The following is a 20,368-nucleotide window of genomic DNA, read 5'->3' on the forward strand; positions in this document are numbered from 1 at the left end:
CTGAAGTGCTGATGGGTGGGTGGCATCTCCTGGTAGGCCAATGACTGGATTGAGCCAACAAGTTACCACATCAGGCAACCTTGTTGAAGCTCACGGCTTTTCTGTAGTAGGTTTCCCAGAACCTCCCTGAAGTGAAGTAGCTCAAAAAAACTTCAGAGTGCTGTTGGGGTCCTGAACCAATTACCCTAGACTGTCTTAGTTCCATCATTGACAATCAAATTCTCACTTGTACCTGTGGGCCTGTTGCTGCGCTTTGCCACTAAAGCTCATGCTGGCTGTCATCTAACCGGTGTCCAGACATTTGGTCGAATGAAAACTGGTCGACGCAATTTGGTCGAAAACCAAATGGTTGAATTTTTTTATTTATTTATATATTATTTTTCGGGTTTTCGTTTTTTAAAAAAAGGGGTTTTTTTTTTAGAAAAAAAGGGGTTGGGGGGGACCCCCCCCCCCAAAAAAACAAAAAAGGGGTGAAAATAAAAAAAATTCGACCATTTGGTTTTCGACCAAATTGGTTCGACCATTTGTCTGGTCGACCAATTTTTGTTCGACCAAATGACTGGTAACCCATCTAACCTCCTCGACGTTTCGCCACATTCTCATTCCTCCTCCCAATTCTCCACGATAACCGATTGGCTTGTGTTGTACTTTTCTCTGGCTAACCTTGTCCCTACACCTCGAAGGATCTTCCTGCCACTTGTTTTCCTTGTTTGCTACTCCTTTTTCCTCCTTTCCACTACCATTCCTTCCAAATTGCCACTCTTCTGCTTTCTTCTCTACAGGTATTTTACCCCTCTCTGTTGCTCTGTCTCCAATTCTTCACCTCATCAAAATCTTCAGTTCTCCCCCCCCCCTCCTTGATGTCCACCACCTTCAATCTCTTCGCCCCCAACCCCTTCAGCTTTACGTCCTTCCCTTCCGCTCCCCCTTGAGTTGTATTTCTTTCTCTACTGCTCTCTCCCCTCTACCTTAATGATGACATCCTATTTTTTCTTGAACTCTCCCCTACTCCTGCTTGCACAACTCCTCCTGCCCCATCAACTCCTTCTGAGCTTTTGTTTCCTTCACCACCTGCACCTTTAACTCCTTCTACATCTCTACCTCTTCCTGCACATCACATTTAACTACCCCACTGAACTGCTCACTGCTCTGCAACTCCAAATGTCCACTGTAACTGTTTCTCTGCCCAGGCTTTAATAGGGGTTTGTTCCTGCACCTTGGGCTCAAGCTTCATTCTGCAGATAGCAGCAGGATATGCTAAGTAATCAATGTTTGGCACCAATTGTGCCATATGGATTTGAGACATTTAGGTGTACTTGATTTCTTCTTCACGTCGGGACTCTCTACACAGATTCAGCCTTTAAACGGCTGGTCTGGCATCTTGGAAACCTCAATTCTTCATGTATATGTAGAAACGCATTCACAGAGTGAAGTCAGTGGGACTGGCAATTCTTCAACATCCCACCGACAGGGCACTGCACCTGTGGGGCTGATGTCTTGCTGGAGGCTTAAGCAGATAAAGACTGTCTCTCCATCATTAGTATGTGAACCCAAGGGTCTGCATGGGCAAAGGCTGTGGCTTTCAAAACTACGTCTTGCTTCAAATTCCTTAAAGGGCCAGTACTGGTAGTTTATTGAACAAGGTGGTCCCCTGCCCCAGACCTATCTCCCTGTACTGTCAGTGGGCTCCACATCATGTATCTGATGGTAGGGCCTGGCCCCCTCAGTTGCTCCCACATACACCTTAAGAGTCAGGCAGGGCACATCCTCAAAACGCCAACAATCAAGAGATGCAAATATCACTGGCAGTCCATAATGTAAAGACATGGAGCCCAACACTAAATTGGCATGGGTCAGCTTTGCCATGTTGAACATCACCAGAAAGGAACAAGATGTCTAAGATGCCAAGAAGGAGTCTGCACCAGCCATGATGCAGAGAAATCTTTGCGCGGCACACATACATGGATTTCCTGAGGCATTAGTAGCTGTGGTGCAAGTAACAGCAAGCTGCACGAGTAACGACCCCAACACGCCCCCACGCACAGTAAAAAGCAAGTGAAATGCCTAACATGGTGCAATCCTCCACGCCATCTCTGGGCCAGCATACAGCCCCCCTAAAAAAATTGCATGAAAACACCTCGTAATCCGGCCCGCACCCCAGCGGAATCGCATGGAAACACCCTGCGATCCCTGGCCGCACCCCAGCATAAACGTGCAAAAACACCATGCAATCTCTGTATGCACTCCAGTGTAATTGTGTGAAAACGCCTTGCAATCCCCGCCCGTAAACTAGCGTAAATGCGTGAAAGCACCCCGCAAACCCTGTGCGCTCCCCCCTAGAAAACACGTGCCCACCCTTGCAAGGCCTGACCCACCACCAGCCAAATGGCGCCCCAACACCTCACAATCCGCGGCATGCAGCCCCGTCCATAGGGACACCCCTAGCCCAACCCCCATCATCCGTGAACCCACCCTGCAGGCAGCTCCCTCCACATGGGCTACGCCCCCATCACCCATGATCCCACCCTGCAGGCAGCCCCATCCACATGGGATACCCCCACCCACGACCCTACCCTGAAGGCTACCCCTCCACATAGGATACCCCCACCCCAGCCCCCTTCACCTGTGACCCTACCCTGCAGGCAGCCCCTTCCACATAGTATACCCCCACACATCAGCCCCCTTCACCCGTGACCCTACCCTGAAGGCAGCCCCTCCACATAGGATACCCCCACCCCAGCCCCCTTCACCCGTGACCCTACCCTGCAGGCAGCCCCTTCCACATAGTATACCCCACACCGGCCCCCTTCACCCGCGACCCCCACCCTGCAGGCAGCCCCCTCCACATGGGATACAACCATCCCAGCCCCCTTCACCCGTGACCCCACCCTTCAGGCAGCCCCCTCCACATGGGACACCCCCACCCTAGCCTCATTCACCCGTGACCCCACCCTGCAGGCAGACCCTTCCACATGGGATACCCCCACCCTAGCCCCCTTCACCCGTGACCCCACGCTGCAGGCAGACCTTTCCACTTGGGATACCCCATCCCTAGCCCCTTCACCCGTGACCGCACCCTGCAGGCAGCCCCTTCCACATGGGATACCACAGCCCCATCACTGTGACCCCCACCCTGCAGGCAGCCCCCTCCACATGGGATACCCCCACCCCAGCCCCCTTGAACCGTGACCCCACCCTGCAGGCAGCCCCTTCCACATGGGGTACCCAATCACCCGTGACCACACCCTGCAGGCAGCACCCTACAGACAGGACATCAAATGCATGCTGTACCCTGACATAGCGACACATCATCAGTCCATCGATGGTGTGTCGTGCACCTTGACTGCTGTGTTGGGACAGCACCCAGAATATCCACCGGAACATGTATCCTGCAAACCAAAAAATGCATAGACCTGGGCCACATCCATGAGTGTGGCAGCTGCTCAAACCTAATTGCTGTCTGCAACCATCTCCCAACATGCACATGTAACAAGTTAATGTTAAAGTGAGGCCCTGCTGGCAATGTGACAATGTCATGTCACAAATCCCCAGGGACAAATAGTTCTACAATGAAAGAATAAAAACCACCACAAATGTGTGCCACATGAACAAACACTAGCCAGGTGTCTCACAGCCTGAACCTCATTTAGCTGCTATTTCTATGAGAGATTTCCTAATACACACATCACTGGTTCGGCCATGTGTGAAGGACATTACAATCAGACAGTGCACCACACACCGAGACAGTTGCATTTGGCAGCCTATGTGTAAATAGAAAGAAATGCCAATATTGTATCCCAGTGCAAGAGTTTGATCAACACCAGAGATAATGATAAGTGAACAAACACATGCTGGTGAAGGGAAAACACTAGCACTACATGTGTGTTACACAGCATCAAGCAAATCATGTGCCAATATCCTGAACATATAACACTCCCACAGTCACCCCACCCACCTCGATCACAAACACATTGAGTGCTAATGCACAGTGATGCTGCACAGGTGAAAGGAAATGCCATTTGACCGTGCACACCCAAACTCCCACTTCAACACCAAAACATTACACATGCATGCAAGGAACCACACACATGACTAACAATGGTCAGAATCAGGGCTACTAAATGGACTACCAAACCGGCACACTGCAAAAATAACTGACAAACAATGACCGTGAGAAAAAAACAAATATATTCAACCGTTGTATTAATGGCATACAGACTGGAAATGAAATATACAAACTTGTCCATGTAAAAACTAGAAATATAAAAATGTCCAGTCAAAAGTAACAGTTAAGGATGGAGAACAGGATATCTAAAACAGACACCAAATAACTATGTACAAAAACATGGAGGATAGTCCAGAGTCCACTCCAAAACCAAATCAATAAAAGTAAACCTACACATAAAAAACTATGCACATAAAAATTGAGTAGTGTCAAAAATCCAATCTCCAAATAATAAATAAAATCAACAGAAACGTATATCTAAATAACTATGTACAAAGGCAGCAGGCTAGTTGTCCTCCTCATCAATTTCACTGAATGCCTGGGCCAGGGCATCATCCAGCACTGCGTCCACTTCCCCAATGCGTGCCTCTGCTGCCTTCTCGAGGGCTTGCAGATCCGCCAGCATGGCCCTCTCCCTTGTCTCCCACTCCCTGCAAGTATCCTTTCCCGACGCAGTGCAATCTCTGCCCCGGCCATGGTGAGTCTCGCCGCAAGAGCCCGCTGCCTCTCTGCCCCGATTCACTGCCAGTATCGCACCAACACGGAAGACAGCCTCGATCTGAGGTCCACATTTGTGTCCTGCCTGATGCCAGTTACCTGCCCCCTTTGGATGGTATTCGCAGAGTACCGAAGACGACTCCTCAGACCCTACTGCTGCCAAAGCGCCTGGTGCCTGCCTTGTGTAGACACCCTCCGAGGTGATGACACTACCCGGGGGTGTCTGGCCCGTGCCCTGCTCCAGGGTGCTTGCTCTCCCTCCATTGCCATTGCTCCTGTGCCCCATATCGGCATGGTGACCACTTCAGCTGATCCACTGTTGACTTCCAACTCAGGTAGGGATGTTATCTGCCCCAGACAGGCCAACATGGGTCGGGCTTGTTCACAAGGGACCCTGTTGGTATCTGGGTCGGAAGGTGCCCGGGAGTACGACTGCCGCACAGAGGAGGAAGATGAGGAGGGGGGGGGTCTCATTAGGGTCCAGCCCACTCAGCACAACCGAGACCACGACTCCTGCTAGCCAGTTCAGGAGACGCCCGACGATGATGTGCAAGCACACGAGTGCAAGCATGCACATCATTACGAATGACGCCGGTACGCCTCGCAATACTGAACAGCAGGGGTTCCACTCGGTCTCAAATGGCAACAGCCGCAGGCATTGGGGTGTGTGGGGGGAAACATCCGATACCTGCGGCTGGGTCTGGCCTGAAGAATGCCGGCAAGTGCATACTGATGCAGGCGCTGGACCAGGGACAGGATTTGGCACAGGAACCACCATTGTGACCTGCACTGCCTCATGCCCCTGAGTCAGGACTGCACCAGTCACACCCACCTCACCACCCCGCCGGACCCCATGGACTGGTTTACTATGGCCCCCTCCTCCTCTGCCAACCTGGATGCCTCCCGGGCGTCTTCCGTAGTGGATGGTCTCTGTGTTAGCTCACCTGTCCCCCTACCCCCACTGCTGAGGAGTCCACGTTCGCCCTCTTGGACCTCCCCTAAGCAGCTGTGGCGGATGGTCCGGACGCAACACCAGCCACCCCACTCTCCGATAATGTGTCCAGGGAGTGTGGCTGGGCCTTGTGCTTATGCCTGGTGGAGGCATCCCTGCTGCCTTGCTCCACAGCACCGTCTCCGACCTCTCCTTCCAACGCAACTGCAGATAAGGAGACATAACACAAATATCAGGGTACTGCACCGATGTGTGCTTGGCACCAAAAATATTTGCATGAAGTACACTGCTAAGGGGTACAACCATCATCACCCTCAACAACACACAGGTACATGCAATTTACATACATACACATACAGGTCTGTCCTTCACAACAATCATATCCGGGCACATGGCACTATCACAACCTATCAATTGCGCATGCTACACACATGCAATCATGTCCTCATACACATGTCATGCACACACATCACCAGACGGTCCTAAAGCAGCGCACTGAGCAATCACATCAGAGTCCCCTCAACAGCAACCATGCAATATGACTAGGTCACACATTGAAATGCACCAGTTACATCCCTCCAGGAGTGATGGGCAGTCACAAAGTCACATCTTCGACACATACACACACAACCTCATCTGTCACACTTCTCACACGGGCACGGCTCTGAGTAACCATGTGCATGTTGTGAAATGCTGCAGTACAACACAAAATGCAAATGTAAGACCATTGAAATCACACATGGTTCACTGAAAACATGTAGAGCACTGCCTGGGACATGCACATCTGCGCAAGAGGCATACTTGCTGTAAGCCCACGGTGCACACTCTCACCATACATAAACATGCACATGCACTGTGGAGGCCAGCAACACATGGACACTCACCTGTCGACTCCAGATGTTGCTGCAAATCGCTGACCTGGGTGTGCAGTGCCGGGTAGAACTTCTCCAGGACCCGCATGTCAGTGCTGCTCACCCGGCCCCTGTGCTCCCCATGTTTGGCACAAGCCTGGAGGAAGCGAAGGGCCTTGATATGGGTCCTGGATTTCAGGTCCTCCCAGAGCTTGCACACGTGGTGGTAGTCATGAGGTGCCACCCCGCCCACGTTGATGGCACCCACAATCTGGTCCCAGATCAGATTCCGTCCTTCCTTGCCGACTTGTGTTGGGCCGTGGAAGAGGGTTTCATAATGCCCCAGGACATGCTCCACCAGGATGTCAACTTCTTTGGCAGTGAAGTTGACAGCCCTCTTTCTCGCTGCCACAGGGTTGCCACTAACCTCTGAAGATGTTGGTTGAGACATGACAACCTCTGAGGAAGGTGTGGGTGGGCAAGGTGGTTCTGGGGCTGGGTTGTGGAGCGGTGGTGATGTTCTGGCATGTTGGGAGTCTTTTGAATCAGCTAAGGTGGTTACAGGGCCAAGGACAGGAGCACTGACAATAGCTGGACAGCAGGCACACAAATTACAGGGCAGGTGGGCAGTGGGCACACACAGTGGTATAACTTTGCAGCCTTTGGAACAACTGATGGCGAGCTGGTTGTAAGAGTATTGTCAATTTTCTGTCGGAGATAAGTTGGGTGCTGCTAAGAAATGACTAGACCGCTCAGACTGCTGAGTGTATCAAAAATTGGAAGAAAGTACAAAGTTGCTAGTCATATGCTCTTGCGCATCTTTTTGAAATGCTTTCACACCAATAATTAATAAGATGCTTTAGGCTTGATATGATTGACAAAAAAGAAACATTTTAATTTATTAAATATTCCAATATTCCCTCGACACGTGTTTCCTCAAGTACATTGGTTCCTCAGGAGGGTGTAAATACTTTGATTTCATTCCATTGTATTCATTCCATACAATTATCAGTTATCTGTTAAAAATGGTAATCAAAAAAGAAAATACATTTCAAATTACATAATGCGCTTTTTTTCACTGAATATATTAATCAGTTCAGTTTGCAAAAAACATTTATGTTTGAAGCTAAAGAGAACAGGCCAGTTAATTTAATTTCAATACTGCATTTTCTTTTTGATATGCTCATGTCAAAAAAGCGATCTAATTATTATAACTTGTAACTTGTAAAATTGATTGAAAAAGAGCAGCAGCAGATGGCTCCTAGGAGGCAGCTCAGGGCAGTAGGAGGCAGGTAAAAAGGCTCGTAGGCAGGAGCGCATGGGGTCTTCTGTGTTACTCGCGTGGGCAGCCAGAAACAGAGCGACTTACTTTGCGCATGCAAAATTAGTGCGTACACGTGAAATCGGAGGAAAGGCCCTCATCGCACAAGTTATGTGACACACGCTGGGTGTTGGCGTTCAGATTTGGGATAAAGGAGTGCATAGGTGAACCTTAAACTGCACGTGCAAATTGGAGCAGACGGACATGTGGACATCAGAGATTTTTGGGGTGCAACGCAATTTGTTCACTACTGTGACAGTGCAAACCTCTTATTTTGGTGTGGATTTGCCTATGCACGCGCATTTTTTTTCTGAGGAGAACAGTGAGTCACGTACTCATTATTCATACTCTGGGGGCCCCTCTGTATCACGTACCCCCATTCTTAACATTACAGTAGCTTACGTGTACTTCATGTATGCAATTCTTGTGTTGCTGGGTGCCACAGCGTACCGTGTAACACGTTCTTTTCACGTGAGCTAGTGAAAGGTCGTGTACACGCATTTTTGATATTTGAGGCCACTGTGCGTTACGTGTCCCGTTCATTTTTTGACCAGGGGTAATATTGAACCTTGCTGGACCATACTAGTACGTTTTACATCCCGTACCCTGCCCCCCTTACTCCAATTGCCCAGCACAATTGCTTGGTGTGTCTCCCATTGTACAAATCCATCTGTACCATGAGTGGGAAGGCCACAAGAGGGAACGGTGGCAGAGGTGGCCGAGGTGGCCAGGTCAGGGACATGCAGCGAGAGCTGTGCACCACCACCAACAGGGTTAGGGAGCTGCAGGTGATGCTGATGTCCCCACCACCCAGGTTTAGGCACCTGCAGATTCAGCTGCTGCCCACAACTGCCAGGGCCAGGGACCTACGACCGCATCTGTTGTCCCCTCCCCCCCAGGTACACTGACATGCAGGGGCAGATGCTGTCCATGCATCCAAGGGGAAGTGACCTCCATGCCAAACACTTGGCCCCAGCACCTGGGGTCAGGGATCTGCAGAGTCCTTGAGGCACCTGCAGATGCAGCTGCTGTCCACAACCGCCAGGGTCAGGGAGCTAACACAGCATCTCTTGTCCCCCCACCCCAGGTACACGCACACGCAGGGGCAGATGCTTTCCGTGCTTCCAGTGGGAAGTGAGGTCCATGCCAAACACCTCACCCCAGCTCCCTGGGGCAGGGATCTGCAGGGTCCTCTGCTCTTCCAAGCACCCAGGTTGAGGCACCTGCAGATGCAGCTGCTGTCCACAGCCGCCAGGGTCAGGGAGCTACATCAGTATCTGTTGTTGTCCACCCCAAGGCACAGGGACACGGAGGGGCAGCTGATGGCTGTGCGTCCAAGGGGAGGGGGCATACAGTTAAAGGTCCTGGACCCAGCTCCCAGATTGAGAGTCCTGCAGGGCCAGATACTGACCCAACATCAGCGGGTGAAGGCATGGCCCAGGCCACTAGTGGTACAGCCCTACTGCCCTGAGTGGTCCCACCCACACAGGGTCTTGCACCACCTTCCAAGAGGCAAAAGCATGCAGAACATGGAAAGGCTCAATCCTAAAGCACGGCAAAGGAGATTGCCACGTCGAGTAAGAGGAGCTTTAATGATGATGAACTCCAGATCCTCGTTGACTATGTGCATGAACACCACAGTGATATGTGCACGCAGCCTGGAAGCACACATACACCTGCACAGCGTATGGTCCATTGGCAGCGAGTCACGGATCGCATCAACGCCTTGGGCGATGAGAGGCACACCGCTGGTGGGGTCATGAAGCGGTGGAATGACCCCCACTGTCGAACCAAATTGAAGCTGGGTGCCAACCTCGCCTCTGCTCTGGTGACTGGAGGTGGGTCACCAGAGGAGCAGGAGCTCACAGGACATGAAGAGGCCATGAGCGAGTTGATTCATGTGGATCAGCTGAAAGGCGTGGGAGGCCTGCCAGATTACGAGGAAACGTCCAGTGAGTGATGAAGCGTGTGCATCCTGAATATGTGAATGAAATTAATATGTATGATTGTGTAGCCTTCTGCCCGCATTTGTATGACTGCCATGGGTGAACCATGTCATGGTGTACTGACCCATGGTTAGCGTACTTGAGAGTGCATGCAACCCATGTGCAGCACATTGGTTGAACATGGCTTTGGGACAGTAGTCATCAACAACCGTCAGATACTAAAAGACATTTCTGCCATGCCAACACAACGTGGCATCTTGGTATTTACATTAGTGAAGTTAGTGACTCAGCTATGCCAGTCAAGGGCTTGTGTCTGAAGTACGTGCTACACATCATGCACTGCAAGAAGTAGAAAGTCCATCCACACATGTCCATAGGTGGTTTCATGCTACCCATACCTTCCATGAACACTGGCAGCAGGCGGGACCATGTCCATAGCATTTTACTACACTGTGCTGATCCCAGCAGCAGTTATGGCACTGACCCACTTGTAAAATATTTGTCTGGAGTCAGCCATGTTGACCTGCCACACTCAACAACCCCCCCTATGGGTGCATGGCCCTGTCCCTCTTGTGCGTCACTGTCCCCTCTTCCTATCTCCCATCACATGTCATCACTCTCTCTTCATCACACACCTGGGACACCACACTCGGAGCATTTCCACATTGTGTGCACTCGCTGTGCCATTGGTGCAATGGTGTTAGATGTGATGGTAGTGGACTTGGCTGTGATCATGTGTGGACATGTTCTCATGTACCCTAATGGCATGTTACTTATCCACTTTTTTAGTCAGAATTTGCATATTTCAGTCTACTGGTTGCTTTTCCATGGGACAGGATTTGCGTACACACATTCACGTATGTTGGCAATGTGTGCAGTGCTTACATGGTCTGGTCAGGGACATGGGATGTAGTGGCAAGTATGCATACGGCATGATCTGTGAGCTTTTTGTACATAGTGTGTATGCAACTAATGGCATGATAACATGCATGGCAATATGTTGCAGGACAGCATTGCAATACCTATGTATGTAGGCGATGCAATTTACATGAATCTTCTTTATATGTCCATGTGCAGGTGATAAAACACTAGATGCAGGGGAGGAAGTTGAGGAGGAAAGGGATCCTGAGCCGCCACAGAGCACCAGTGGAGGACTTGTTGTGGCAGCCAATGAAAATCCACTGGTACTACAGGCCATCCGGGGCATGACTCAGTAGGAGTCCAACTCCAATGAGACCAGTAGCTCTGGAGGTGAACCGGATGACAATTCCTCTAAGCTGTCGGATGTGAGGGCATGGAGATGTTGTAGCCCGTGCATCTGCAGGGGGTCATGTCCCCTCACAGGGCCAGTCAGTGTTGCCACGTCCGTCTATGGTGGTTACGGCTGCAAGGCCACGGTCCACTCTATTGGCCTTCAGTGCTAGGATGGATGACCAAGGGAGGGATGCAGTCCTGCAGCCACAGAAAGCGGCTTCAGATCAAGGGTCATTGTGGGAGCAGTCAATGTTGCGTGTTGCACAGCAACAGGGTGCTTCCTATGAGATGTTGGCTCAGGGCATGGATAGGGTGGCCAATTCCAGGTTCTCATGAGAAACACAGGTAGCGCACCAGCTGCAGGCATTGCGGTCCACATGCCGCTCACACAGGCTGCACATGGAGGTCAGCAGCAGGAGCCAATGAGCGGAACTGAGGTCTCTGCAGGCATCCCTGCTTGCAGAGTTTCTGGCCCTCAGAGCTTCAATGGAAGTGCAAGAGGCAGCCTGCAGTACACAGTACCAACAGCAGATGCAACTGTTGAGTCATACCATCTCGGAGTAACTCCGTGCATCCCGTGAGGTGTTGTATGCGGACCTCTGCGGCTTCATGTTCCAGATGCATTCATCTGGGTCCCGCCTGGCCGCTGCCATGGGAGACCAGGCCAGGGCTCATCGTGGTCAACCTCCCTTACCACTACCACCTTCGCATTCTACACAGGAAGCCCTCCCGATCCATGATAGCCATGTGGTTTATGAACCCATGGAGGGAATTGTTTTTTTCAAGATCCACACATGTGGGTGTTGACGTGCAGGCCCCCCACTCCCCGGTCCAAGATGGACATGTCTTTTCTTTTTTTTACCCCACCCCCCGACCAGATGGTGGCATGTCATATTTTGTTTTGCCGTTTCCTGGTTGTGGTCTTTGTTATTTTTTGTATCGATTGCCCTTGAGGTGTGCCATTAACTCCTCATGAACTACATGTGCAGGCATGCGTAGTGAAGTCATCTGGCATGTTGGCATGGGGGTGCACAGGATGGCATGTGCAGGTAATTATAGTTTAGTGGTTCCATAGCATGCGTGTGCTGTGTCAATGGTAATGCACAATGGCCGTTTTAATATGTTCTCCCATGTCGTTCCAGTAATCCGTGATGTGGTGGTGAGTGCTGTCCCGGGTGAGATACCCTGCACCATTCAGAGTCCAGGCTCCTCATGCCCTCCACCAGACACTGTTCTTCCTTTGTAGAATTTGGGATCACACTTACTGGTGAAGGTCATGTGGTATTTACAACATACAGATACAGTAATTTGGTAAGCTTATGCACTGTCTTGCGTGTTGGGCATGCTTCATTGTTAGGCATCTTGGCTGCATGTGTTGGTTGTCTTATCTGTCCTTTGCATGCTCACACGGTGGCATGGTAATTCTATTATAGCTCTTGTCAATGTGTGACATACCTATGTGGATACTTCAATGGGTGCACCGACTACTGTACAGCATGTCAGTGTACGCCTGGTAACCAGGCTATGGACTCCTTGATCTGTCATTTTCTTGTTATTCACTCTGTGTTACTCTATATCTCTCCCTCTCTCTGGTGTGGTACACTGTACAAATCTCTTTCATTGACCATTCTCCCTGTGTCCCCCTGTGTTGCTCCTGCACTCTGTTTTCTATGCATATTTTCTTTCTGTGATCAATTAGGATCACGTATGTGCATGTAGTTTGTGCTGATACTCTGCATTGCATTCCATTTAGGTAAAGCGTCTCTCCGATGGTGTGCATCGTATGCAAGGCAGGCGCGTTCCACAGACAGGTGAGTGCATGGCATGTGTTGACACTTTGGTGGTGTTTGCATCGGAGCAGGGCGCTGTGTGTGTTCATTCTGGATTTACTTGCCTTTTGCTCAATCCCGATTGTTGGTGGGTGCCATTCCTCACCCAGGGGTGCATTGTTACACATGCTGAGGTACTATCCAGGCCACACTGCTGCTACTGCCTATTGCACCAACTTCCTGCTTCTAATCCACACCCTCTAATTCATTTGGGACAAGACCACAAGTATTATGTTTGACGTCAAGGCCACGTACCACATCTGTCTGCCACTGATTGTCCACCACTGGCTAGCCATAGCAGACAGCGTTGACTCATCAGGAGTACGCAGGCCTCCCAAATTAGAGTGCATAATGCATACTACCAATCTGCTAATATTGATACCTCAATGCTGTCCCTCCAGAGCATCTCATCATGTTACTCCAACCTTCTTCAGGAGAGCCAGTTGTTCATGGAGTATTTTTGAAGGAGATCTTTATTGTCAGCAGGGGCCATCCTCTGGGGCCATCCTCTGGGATACCCATCCTACCACCCTCTGTTTGGGGACTCATTTCCTTGAATTCAATGTACAACCCATGTGTTTCTTCTTTTACTCTTCCTTCTCTCTCCCTCTTCCCTGCTAAGCAATCCCTCTGCTCTCTCACGCTCGCCATTCCTTTTGTTATTGCTGCTTGATGACTGTCTGCTTGATGTACCTCAAGGTCTCACACGGCTGTCAACCCCAGCAATTTGTGGGGCAGGTGCCTCCATGACCTTGACTAGTGTCATCATCACTGTACTTGGGGAATGACCCAAAGGAGTTGCATCTCTCTGCACTTACCAGAGCATCCACTGACTGGTTGCACTTGAACCACGCCTGAACGTCTTACCACCCTCCGAATACCACACCCCTCTAAACATCTGTGCACTTGCTCCTTCTGATTGCACCATTCAGGTATGGTGTCTGTCTGTTCCACCCTGTCTTCAGTCCCTGCATGATGGCATATTGATGCACTTGTGAAAATATGATGAATCACTGTCCTGCAGATTCACTGTTACATGCACTGTTGATAGCGTAGTATAGTTTAGTATGCAATGGCTGTTCCTGTCCAGAATATTATGGATCTCCAGGAGCGGGTGTTATTTTTGTATTTGTCCCATATATCTTTGAGCGCATTGTGACACTTGTATTATGTATTGGTCTTTTATCTGTCTCCTTTGACATTACATACCATAGCAGTCTGGTGATAATTTTACATGTTATATGGGACGGTTTATGTGACAAACAGGTGATTGGATGTCTAGTTTGGCATGGTGATAGTGGCATAGTCCCTCTTCTAGGTGTTTCTTTTGGAAACACACAATGAAATTAATTTTAGTTCTAAGCAATGCACACAATGTTGCACTTTCAAGGACCCATTCTCAGGGTGGTTTGGTGGACACAGATGAGTGGCCCTTTGTCATCATTGAATGGCACCTGGAATGTGCCAGGGATGTGTGCACTCCACAGGGGTTGGATTTTAGGTGGAAAATGTAACCACAAGCTGGGTACAGGCAGCCTCGCCACGTGCCCTTTGACCTGCCATGCACAAGCAGCGTGCATGTGGTTGAGGGGGCACCACCATGTCCACCGGTACGCCTCGCCGTGCTGCATCATTGTGCAGGACATATGCTGCCACAATGATCCTGCACACTTGTGGTGGGGCATATAGCAACTCACCACCAGAGTGGTCAAGGGAGTGAAACGTGACTTGAGCGCTCCAAATGTGTGCTCCACTATGCCTTGAGTTGCAATATGGGCTGTGTTGTATCTTACCTGGGGTGGTGTAGCAGGGTTCCATATTGGCGTCATCATGCAGGTGCTGAGAGGGTAGGCAGTGGCACTGTCCCCTATAGAGGCTAACATTTTTGCCATTGGTGTGTATTTGTGCGTGTGACATGCATGCATATGCACAGGCATTTATACTCACCCATGAGCCACGTGTTGTCATGCCTCCCAGCTCCCACGGCCCAGTGTAGGGGTGACATTCTGAATATGAAACTATCATGGGTGTTCCCTGGATAGTTTACATGTACAGAAGTAATGATACCCTTGGCATCACATAAAAACTGTACATTGATGGAATGTCAGTGCTTGCCATATATGTGCTCTGTCGCCCTAGGTGGACGTAGAGCCACATGGGTACAATTGATGGCACCAAGCACTCTAGGGAAGTGTGCCACCCCATAAAAATCCTGGACCACGGCCTGCCTTTCTGCAGGTGTTCTGGGCATGTAGAGGTGCCTGTGGACTGAGGGGCTTGTAGTCATTATTGCCAACACCTGGTGTAGGCAGCGTGACTGAGTGGGCTGTGAAATGCCCCCAACTATGGCAGTTGTCCGCTGAAATGACCCAGTGGCCAAAAAATGCAGAACATTGAGCACCTTTTCCAAGGGGCTCAGTGCTTGGGAGCACAGGGTGGGTGATGTAAGGTCTAATATAATAGGAGGTGGAAACCTATACCTTAGACTGATATGCAGTGGACATTTCTCTTCTGTGAAAGGATGGTGAGCTAAAGACTCTGGTTGAGACTCTAACCCGGGACATAGGCCGGTAGAGAGATACTCCTAGGACCGCCCCCCTTGTTTGTGGAAACTTATACCTGCCATAGACCTGGTTACCAGGTATCCCAAACAGGCTGGTCCTAGGTAGAAAAATCTGGGCCCTGGCCATCCTCCTACGGTGTCCCACGATCACTGCTGCGACAAATGGTACATTCATTGTAGCTGTATACGCGCGTTTGTTGATCGCATTTGTTTTTGGGCGCGTTGACATATCCACCAGCAATTGCGTGGCGAACATGTTTCAGGATTTGCACGTATTTTACTGAGCGCCGGCAAGCTCTGTTCAATTCCATGAATACAGGTTTTTAGCACACCTTTGGGCGTTGCAAGGATTTTACTTTGGTACATTCCTCGTTCCGCCTATATTTTCACTTGTTCCCCCCATTCCACTTGTTCCGCCCCCTTTTTAGGTGACTGCGCAGGCACGGGCAGGCCTACGCTTGGAGTCCCGTGCAAGGCATTAATGGTGCCGTAGTAACGTTTTGGAATGGCGCAGATTCCTTGCAAGTCCCTGTTAAGCCCTGTGCATTGTGTTCTATGAATACATAAACTGGCGCTTGCGCGCGATTTCCCCCGCAAGCCCTCTTTTTTCCGCGCAAATCATTCCATGAATTGGGCCCTAAGTGAGCTTCTTACTATACCCACAAGCAACAGAATTGGCATCACAGGCACAATCGAAACAGGAAAAGAAAAATAGCACTTTCCTAGACCACTTCATGTTGTTGGAGAATTATTGAAGGTAGAACGCTCAAGCCTGATATACTGAACAAGTTACCTAATTTTGTAATCTGTACTGATAAATCTAAATGCATGTATGGCCCTGTGATCTTTAAATGAAATTAGGGGGGTGGGGGGGGAACAATTTAGTCAATGGAAAAAATAAACAGACAACAATATTTAGATACTTGAACATACATGTAACGGATGGCAGCACAAACTAATTGGCAAATTACAATAATGGTGAGACAAAGGTTGCTAGAACAGGAAAGAAAACTTGAACAATTCTAAAGAAAAAATAAATCTGTCAAAAAAGTTAGTTTTTACACCAACATAATTAAAACAAAAGTTTCTTTCGAAATACTCAATGTCGATCTCATTACTAGACCCATGTTTAGGTTTTTCAGAGGATCATCTGCAACACAGGTATACTGCATGATTCTTAACATTTGCCAGAAACTGTGGGCCTCAGTTGGAGAAAGGCAATACATTAGAAGGCGTTATTACCAACTCACCTTCTTCTTCCGCATGAATTGCACTCTCCATGGACGACTCTGGACTTATCGTAAACACATCATGCGAACCTCTCGGTCCATCAACGTCATCGTCCCTTTGTCGTTGGCCTCTAAAGCACTGGGGTATTATCCGACGTCTCCAATTAGATTTTTTCCTTTTGACTGTGCTACTGGTTTCAGAGGTCTGATTTGAGGTGGACGGAGCATGGTCTTTGCTCTCCTCACCTCCATGTCCACTCTTTCCTGCTAATGGTTTTCCATTAATTGCATTTGCTGACAATGTGGAACTGGTGGACTTCACAAGCTCTTGGAAGTGGATAGCAGATAAACTTCTTTGGGCAAATGCCATGAGCACCTTGTACTCCATGCTGCTTTCGTCTACATCTTCTAATGGAACGTCCTCCATTTTGGCTCCCATTGTTGGATTCATTTTTGATGTTCCTGTGGCAACAATCACCATGTTACTTTAACAACCAATCCATTCATATGGGAAACAATCTGTCTGCTAAAACACAGATGACATAGTTTTACAGTTATGTTCACACCTCCCTCTAGGATGTCAAAATACCGCTAGACTACATTCAGTCATCATGGGAACTTCAAAGCAGGCTACCATTTTCTCATGTACTTTTTTAAAACACTTCATTGATTCCTCACCCATTTCTGAATTACTGAGCTCACACTTCATATGTATCAACAATCACACATAATTGGTGAATATTGCTTTGATGTGGTCCCACTCGTTCCCAAATCATGAATCATATATGCTTCAATTAACACACTGCAATAGGGTCCCAGGGCCTCATTACGAGTTTGGAGGTAGCCATGCTGCTATTAGTGCCATGGCTGCTCCAAACCCATGTCCGGGTATCGGAATGGGGACTTAACGGGTCATTCCAACCATGGAGCACCCGGTAAATCCCCATTCTGAAAACCATTCCCCATTCCCATTCAAGCCCCCATAGGGCTCAATGGGAATGGGGAAGCAGCTAATAACGGGCCCGCAATTAGCGAGCCCGTTATTAGCTCCCTGGTCCTTTTGCGGCTCCTGCTAAGGGTGGCTGGTAAAACCAGCCGGCCTTAGTGGGACCCGCTAAGGGACCTCGGAATGCGGCAGTAGGGGGTTAACGGCACCGGCATCCTTACCAGTGCCGTGAACCCACTACCGCCGTACTCGTAATGAGGCCCCCACTCTTTCCCACAAAGTTAGTCTATCACACTTCAATATGCCACTCATTGAGTTTTGTTTCATGCAGCATCTGCTGTAGTTTAAGGAATTTACAGTAACATTGATGGCAAAACAACACTTTAAAATTGCTATGGTCACCCCCCTTCGCTGTCCCCCATTAAGATGATATATCACCTTTCTATTGGGTTTCATAAAGCACTAACAAGGCTCTAACAGCATCAGTGTATTGTACATTAGAAGTCATACAGAGTGGATGTACATGACAATGGTTATTTTACATAATCTACACATATACACTTGGAAACTGGTTTGAACAATGAATAGAAATTACTGATAAGATAATTGTTTAAGTGGTGTCATAAAATAAATGGAATAATCTAGAATTGAACTACCAAGATTTTGAATGGCAAAACAAGGCCCAACAGGCAACCACTTTCTGATGTTAGTAGCGCAGGTATAAAATGGAATGGTCAATTTAAAAAATATGTATGCCTGATTAATACAAAATACAATGTAAATAGTGAGATGGCGGTACCAATGCTAAGAGACTATTGCTCCGAGAAGGAAATATGTGCCTTGGGGTGTAAACAGCAAATGTACACCCAGAAATCACACAAATAGTTATTGGAATTATTAGGCAAGATGTACCTCCTCAGTGTATGTATTTTATGAAACGCTATGTTCATTATGTTAGTAGTAGGCTTGAATATGCTATCCATTTGTTATGCTAAATTGATGAGTTATGTTATGCAATGCAATGTTCTTTTATAATGCTATGTTTTCATGTCACGTTGATATGTTTAAGTGTGCCTCGTTTTTAAAGTCAGAGGAACCAAATCATCACTTTTGCCCCATTGTAGACCTTGACGGGAGACGACATCCTCATACTACTTCTCAGCTTTGGGATCAGGTCCGGACAGGATATATTTCTTGTTTTTGTTTTCTCATTACCTTTTCCTTCACATCTCCTTCTATAATTTGTGGCCTTCAGTTATCGCTCACACAGCAAATGAATTGCTTTACAAGAAATGCCCATTTCAGATTCTATGACAAGACAGGAGGCTCGCATTATGCTATACTTTCTTTATTACTGCCATAATTAGCTTTTCAAATTAAACTTTTAAAACTACAAATTTTGTAATGTTTGGTGCAAAATTTGTGCAAATTTTGGGTTTAAAAGTTCTGCAATCCAAGTAAAGTCTCAAAATTTAACTCCAAACCACGACTCCCATGACTCTCAGGGGTTTGGTAGTCCTGACCTCTCCTCCTGCACCTATCCGCATGCAGGTCAGCCCTTAAGAACCCTCAACCCTAGGTCCTTTCCTCTTTCTTTTTTGCTGCCTTGTAGAGATAAGTACCTCAGTTTACTAAGCTGCTATGCTAATTATTTGTTTGGCTTTACAAGCCGTGTAATATCGTATATCTTGCCTAGTCATAGTGCGCAGCTTAGGCGTTTTATATGGTGGATGCGCGACATATTTAGCGCGGTTATAAAAATAAAAAATAAAAAAAAAAGGAATACTAATAATGATAAATACCGTCATTTAAAGCGTGTTCGTCTCGTCACGTATGCAAGAGTATCGCGTTCGTTATTGCGCGTGTATACAGTTAGCCAATTAGTTTGTCGGTTGTCGGGGAGAGGCGGAGCCGACGCCGCGAGTGAAATTCGCTCGCCTCAGGCAGCCTGCCCCGCTCCCCCATGTTACGTGATGGCGCCGGCAGACGCGACTAGCACTAGGACCCAGAGGAGCGGGAAAAGGAATAATCTCCTGGCTTTCCCTGCGCGTCCAAAGCTCGCGCGCACAGTTGGAAGTGCGATCGCGAAGCGTCATACACACGGCCTCCAAGCTTACATAAAAAAAAAAAGGGCATTTATATTTATAATATACAGCTGCTCACGTTGGTATTGTACATACAACAAACAGAGAAAGCTGGGCTTTATACAGCTCGAGTGAGAGTGGCAGCAGATCCAGACCCCTTGGCTGACACACAGATTTGGCTCTGCCAATATTAAACATGGCTCAAAGCAGAAGCCCTGGCCAGACACCATCCACTTCGCCAGAGTGGTCTGAAGAAGAATGGGAGGACAGTCCTTACAACCAAGAGACAGACCTCTCCCAAAGCTTTAAGCAGGTGCTGGGAGACTCGCTTTCTAAAGCAGTCTCGCAGGGAGTACAACCTATTGCTAAGAGGTTAGAAGTACTGGAGGCTATTTTGGCGGAACAGTAAGCAAGGCTTGCCAGGAAGAGGAGAGCAGAGAGCCCCGGAGAGGGACCGTCAGCCAGACACCCCACTGGGGTTGAACTTGAGGGGCGTAAAGCAGCTCGGAAGAGCAAGAACTCTTTGACCCCCCCGAGCAATATGGAAAGGGAGGATACTGCTCCCCAAGAAATGAGCGACCCTGTCGATAGGCTAAAGAGAGCCTTCCTGGAAAAGAAAAAAGAATGCTAGGATCGATCCCCTACCCCAGGGGTGGAAAATATAGGGGAC

The 20,368-nt window shown here is 48.7% G+C and overlaps 1 protein-coding gene across 5 annotated transcripts in view; it reads right to left on the reverse strand.

The window, feature by feature from the left end:
* Positions 1-20,368, reverse strand: part of BCL2L14 (BCL2 like 14) — a 423,407-nt gene that overhangs the window by 146,350 nt on the left and 256,689 nt on the right. For all 5 annotated transcript variants that reach the window (XM_069628715.1, XM_069628718.1, XM_069628719.1 and 2 more), the window contains one exon: positions 16,690-17,130. In XM_069628715.1, coding sequence (XP_069484816.1) covers positions 16,690-17,119 — 430 coding nt within the window. In that variant the 5' untranslated portion in view covers positions 17,120-17,130. The remainder of the gene's footprint in view (positions 1-16,689; positions 17,131-20,368) is intronic.

This window comes from Ambystoma mexicanum, chromosome 12, assembly GCF_040938575.1.
Source record: "Ambystoma mexicanum isolate Mex_15411 chromosome 12, UKY_AmexF1_1, whole genome shotgun sequence".
Classification (NCBI taxonomy): Eukaryota; Metazoa; Chordata; class Amphibia; order Caudata; family Ambystomatidae; genus Ambystoma; species Ambystoma mexicanum.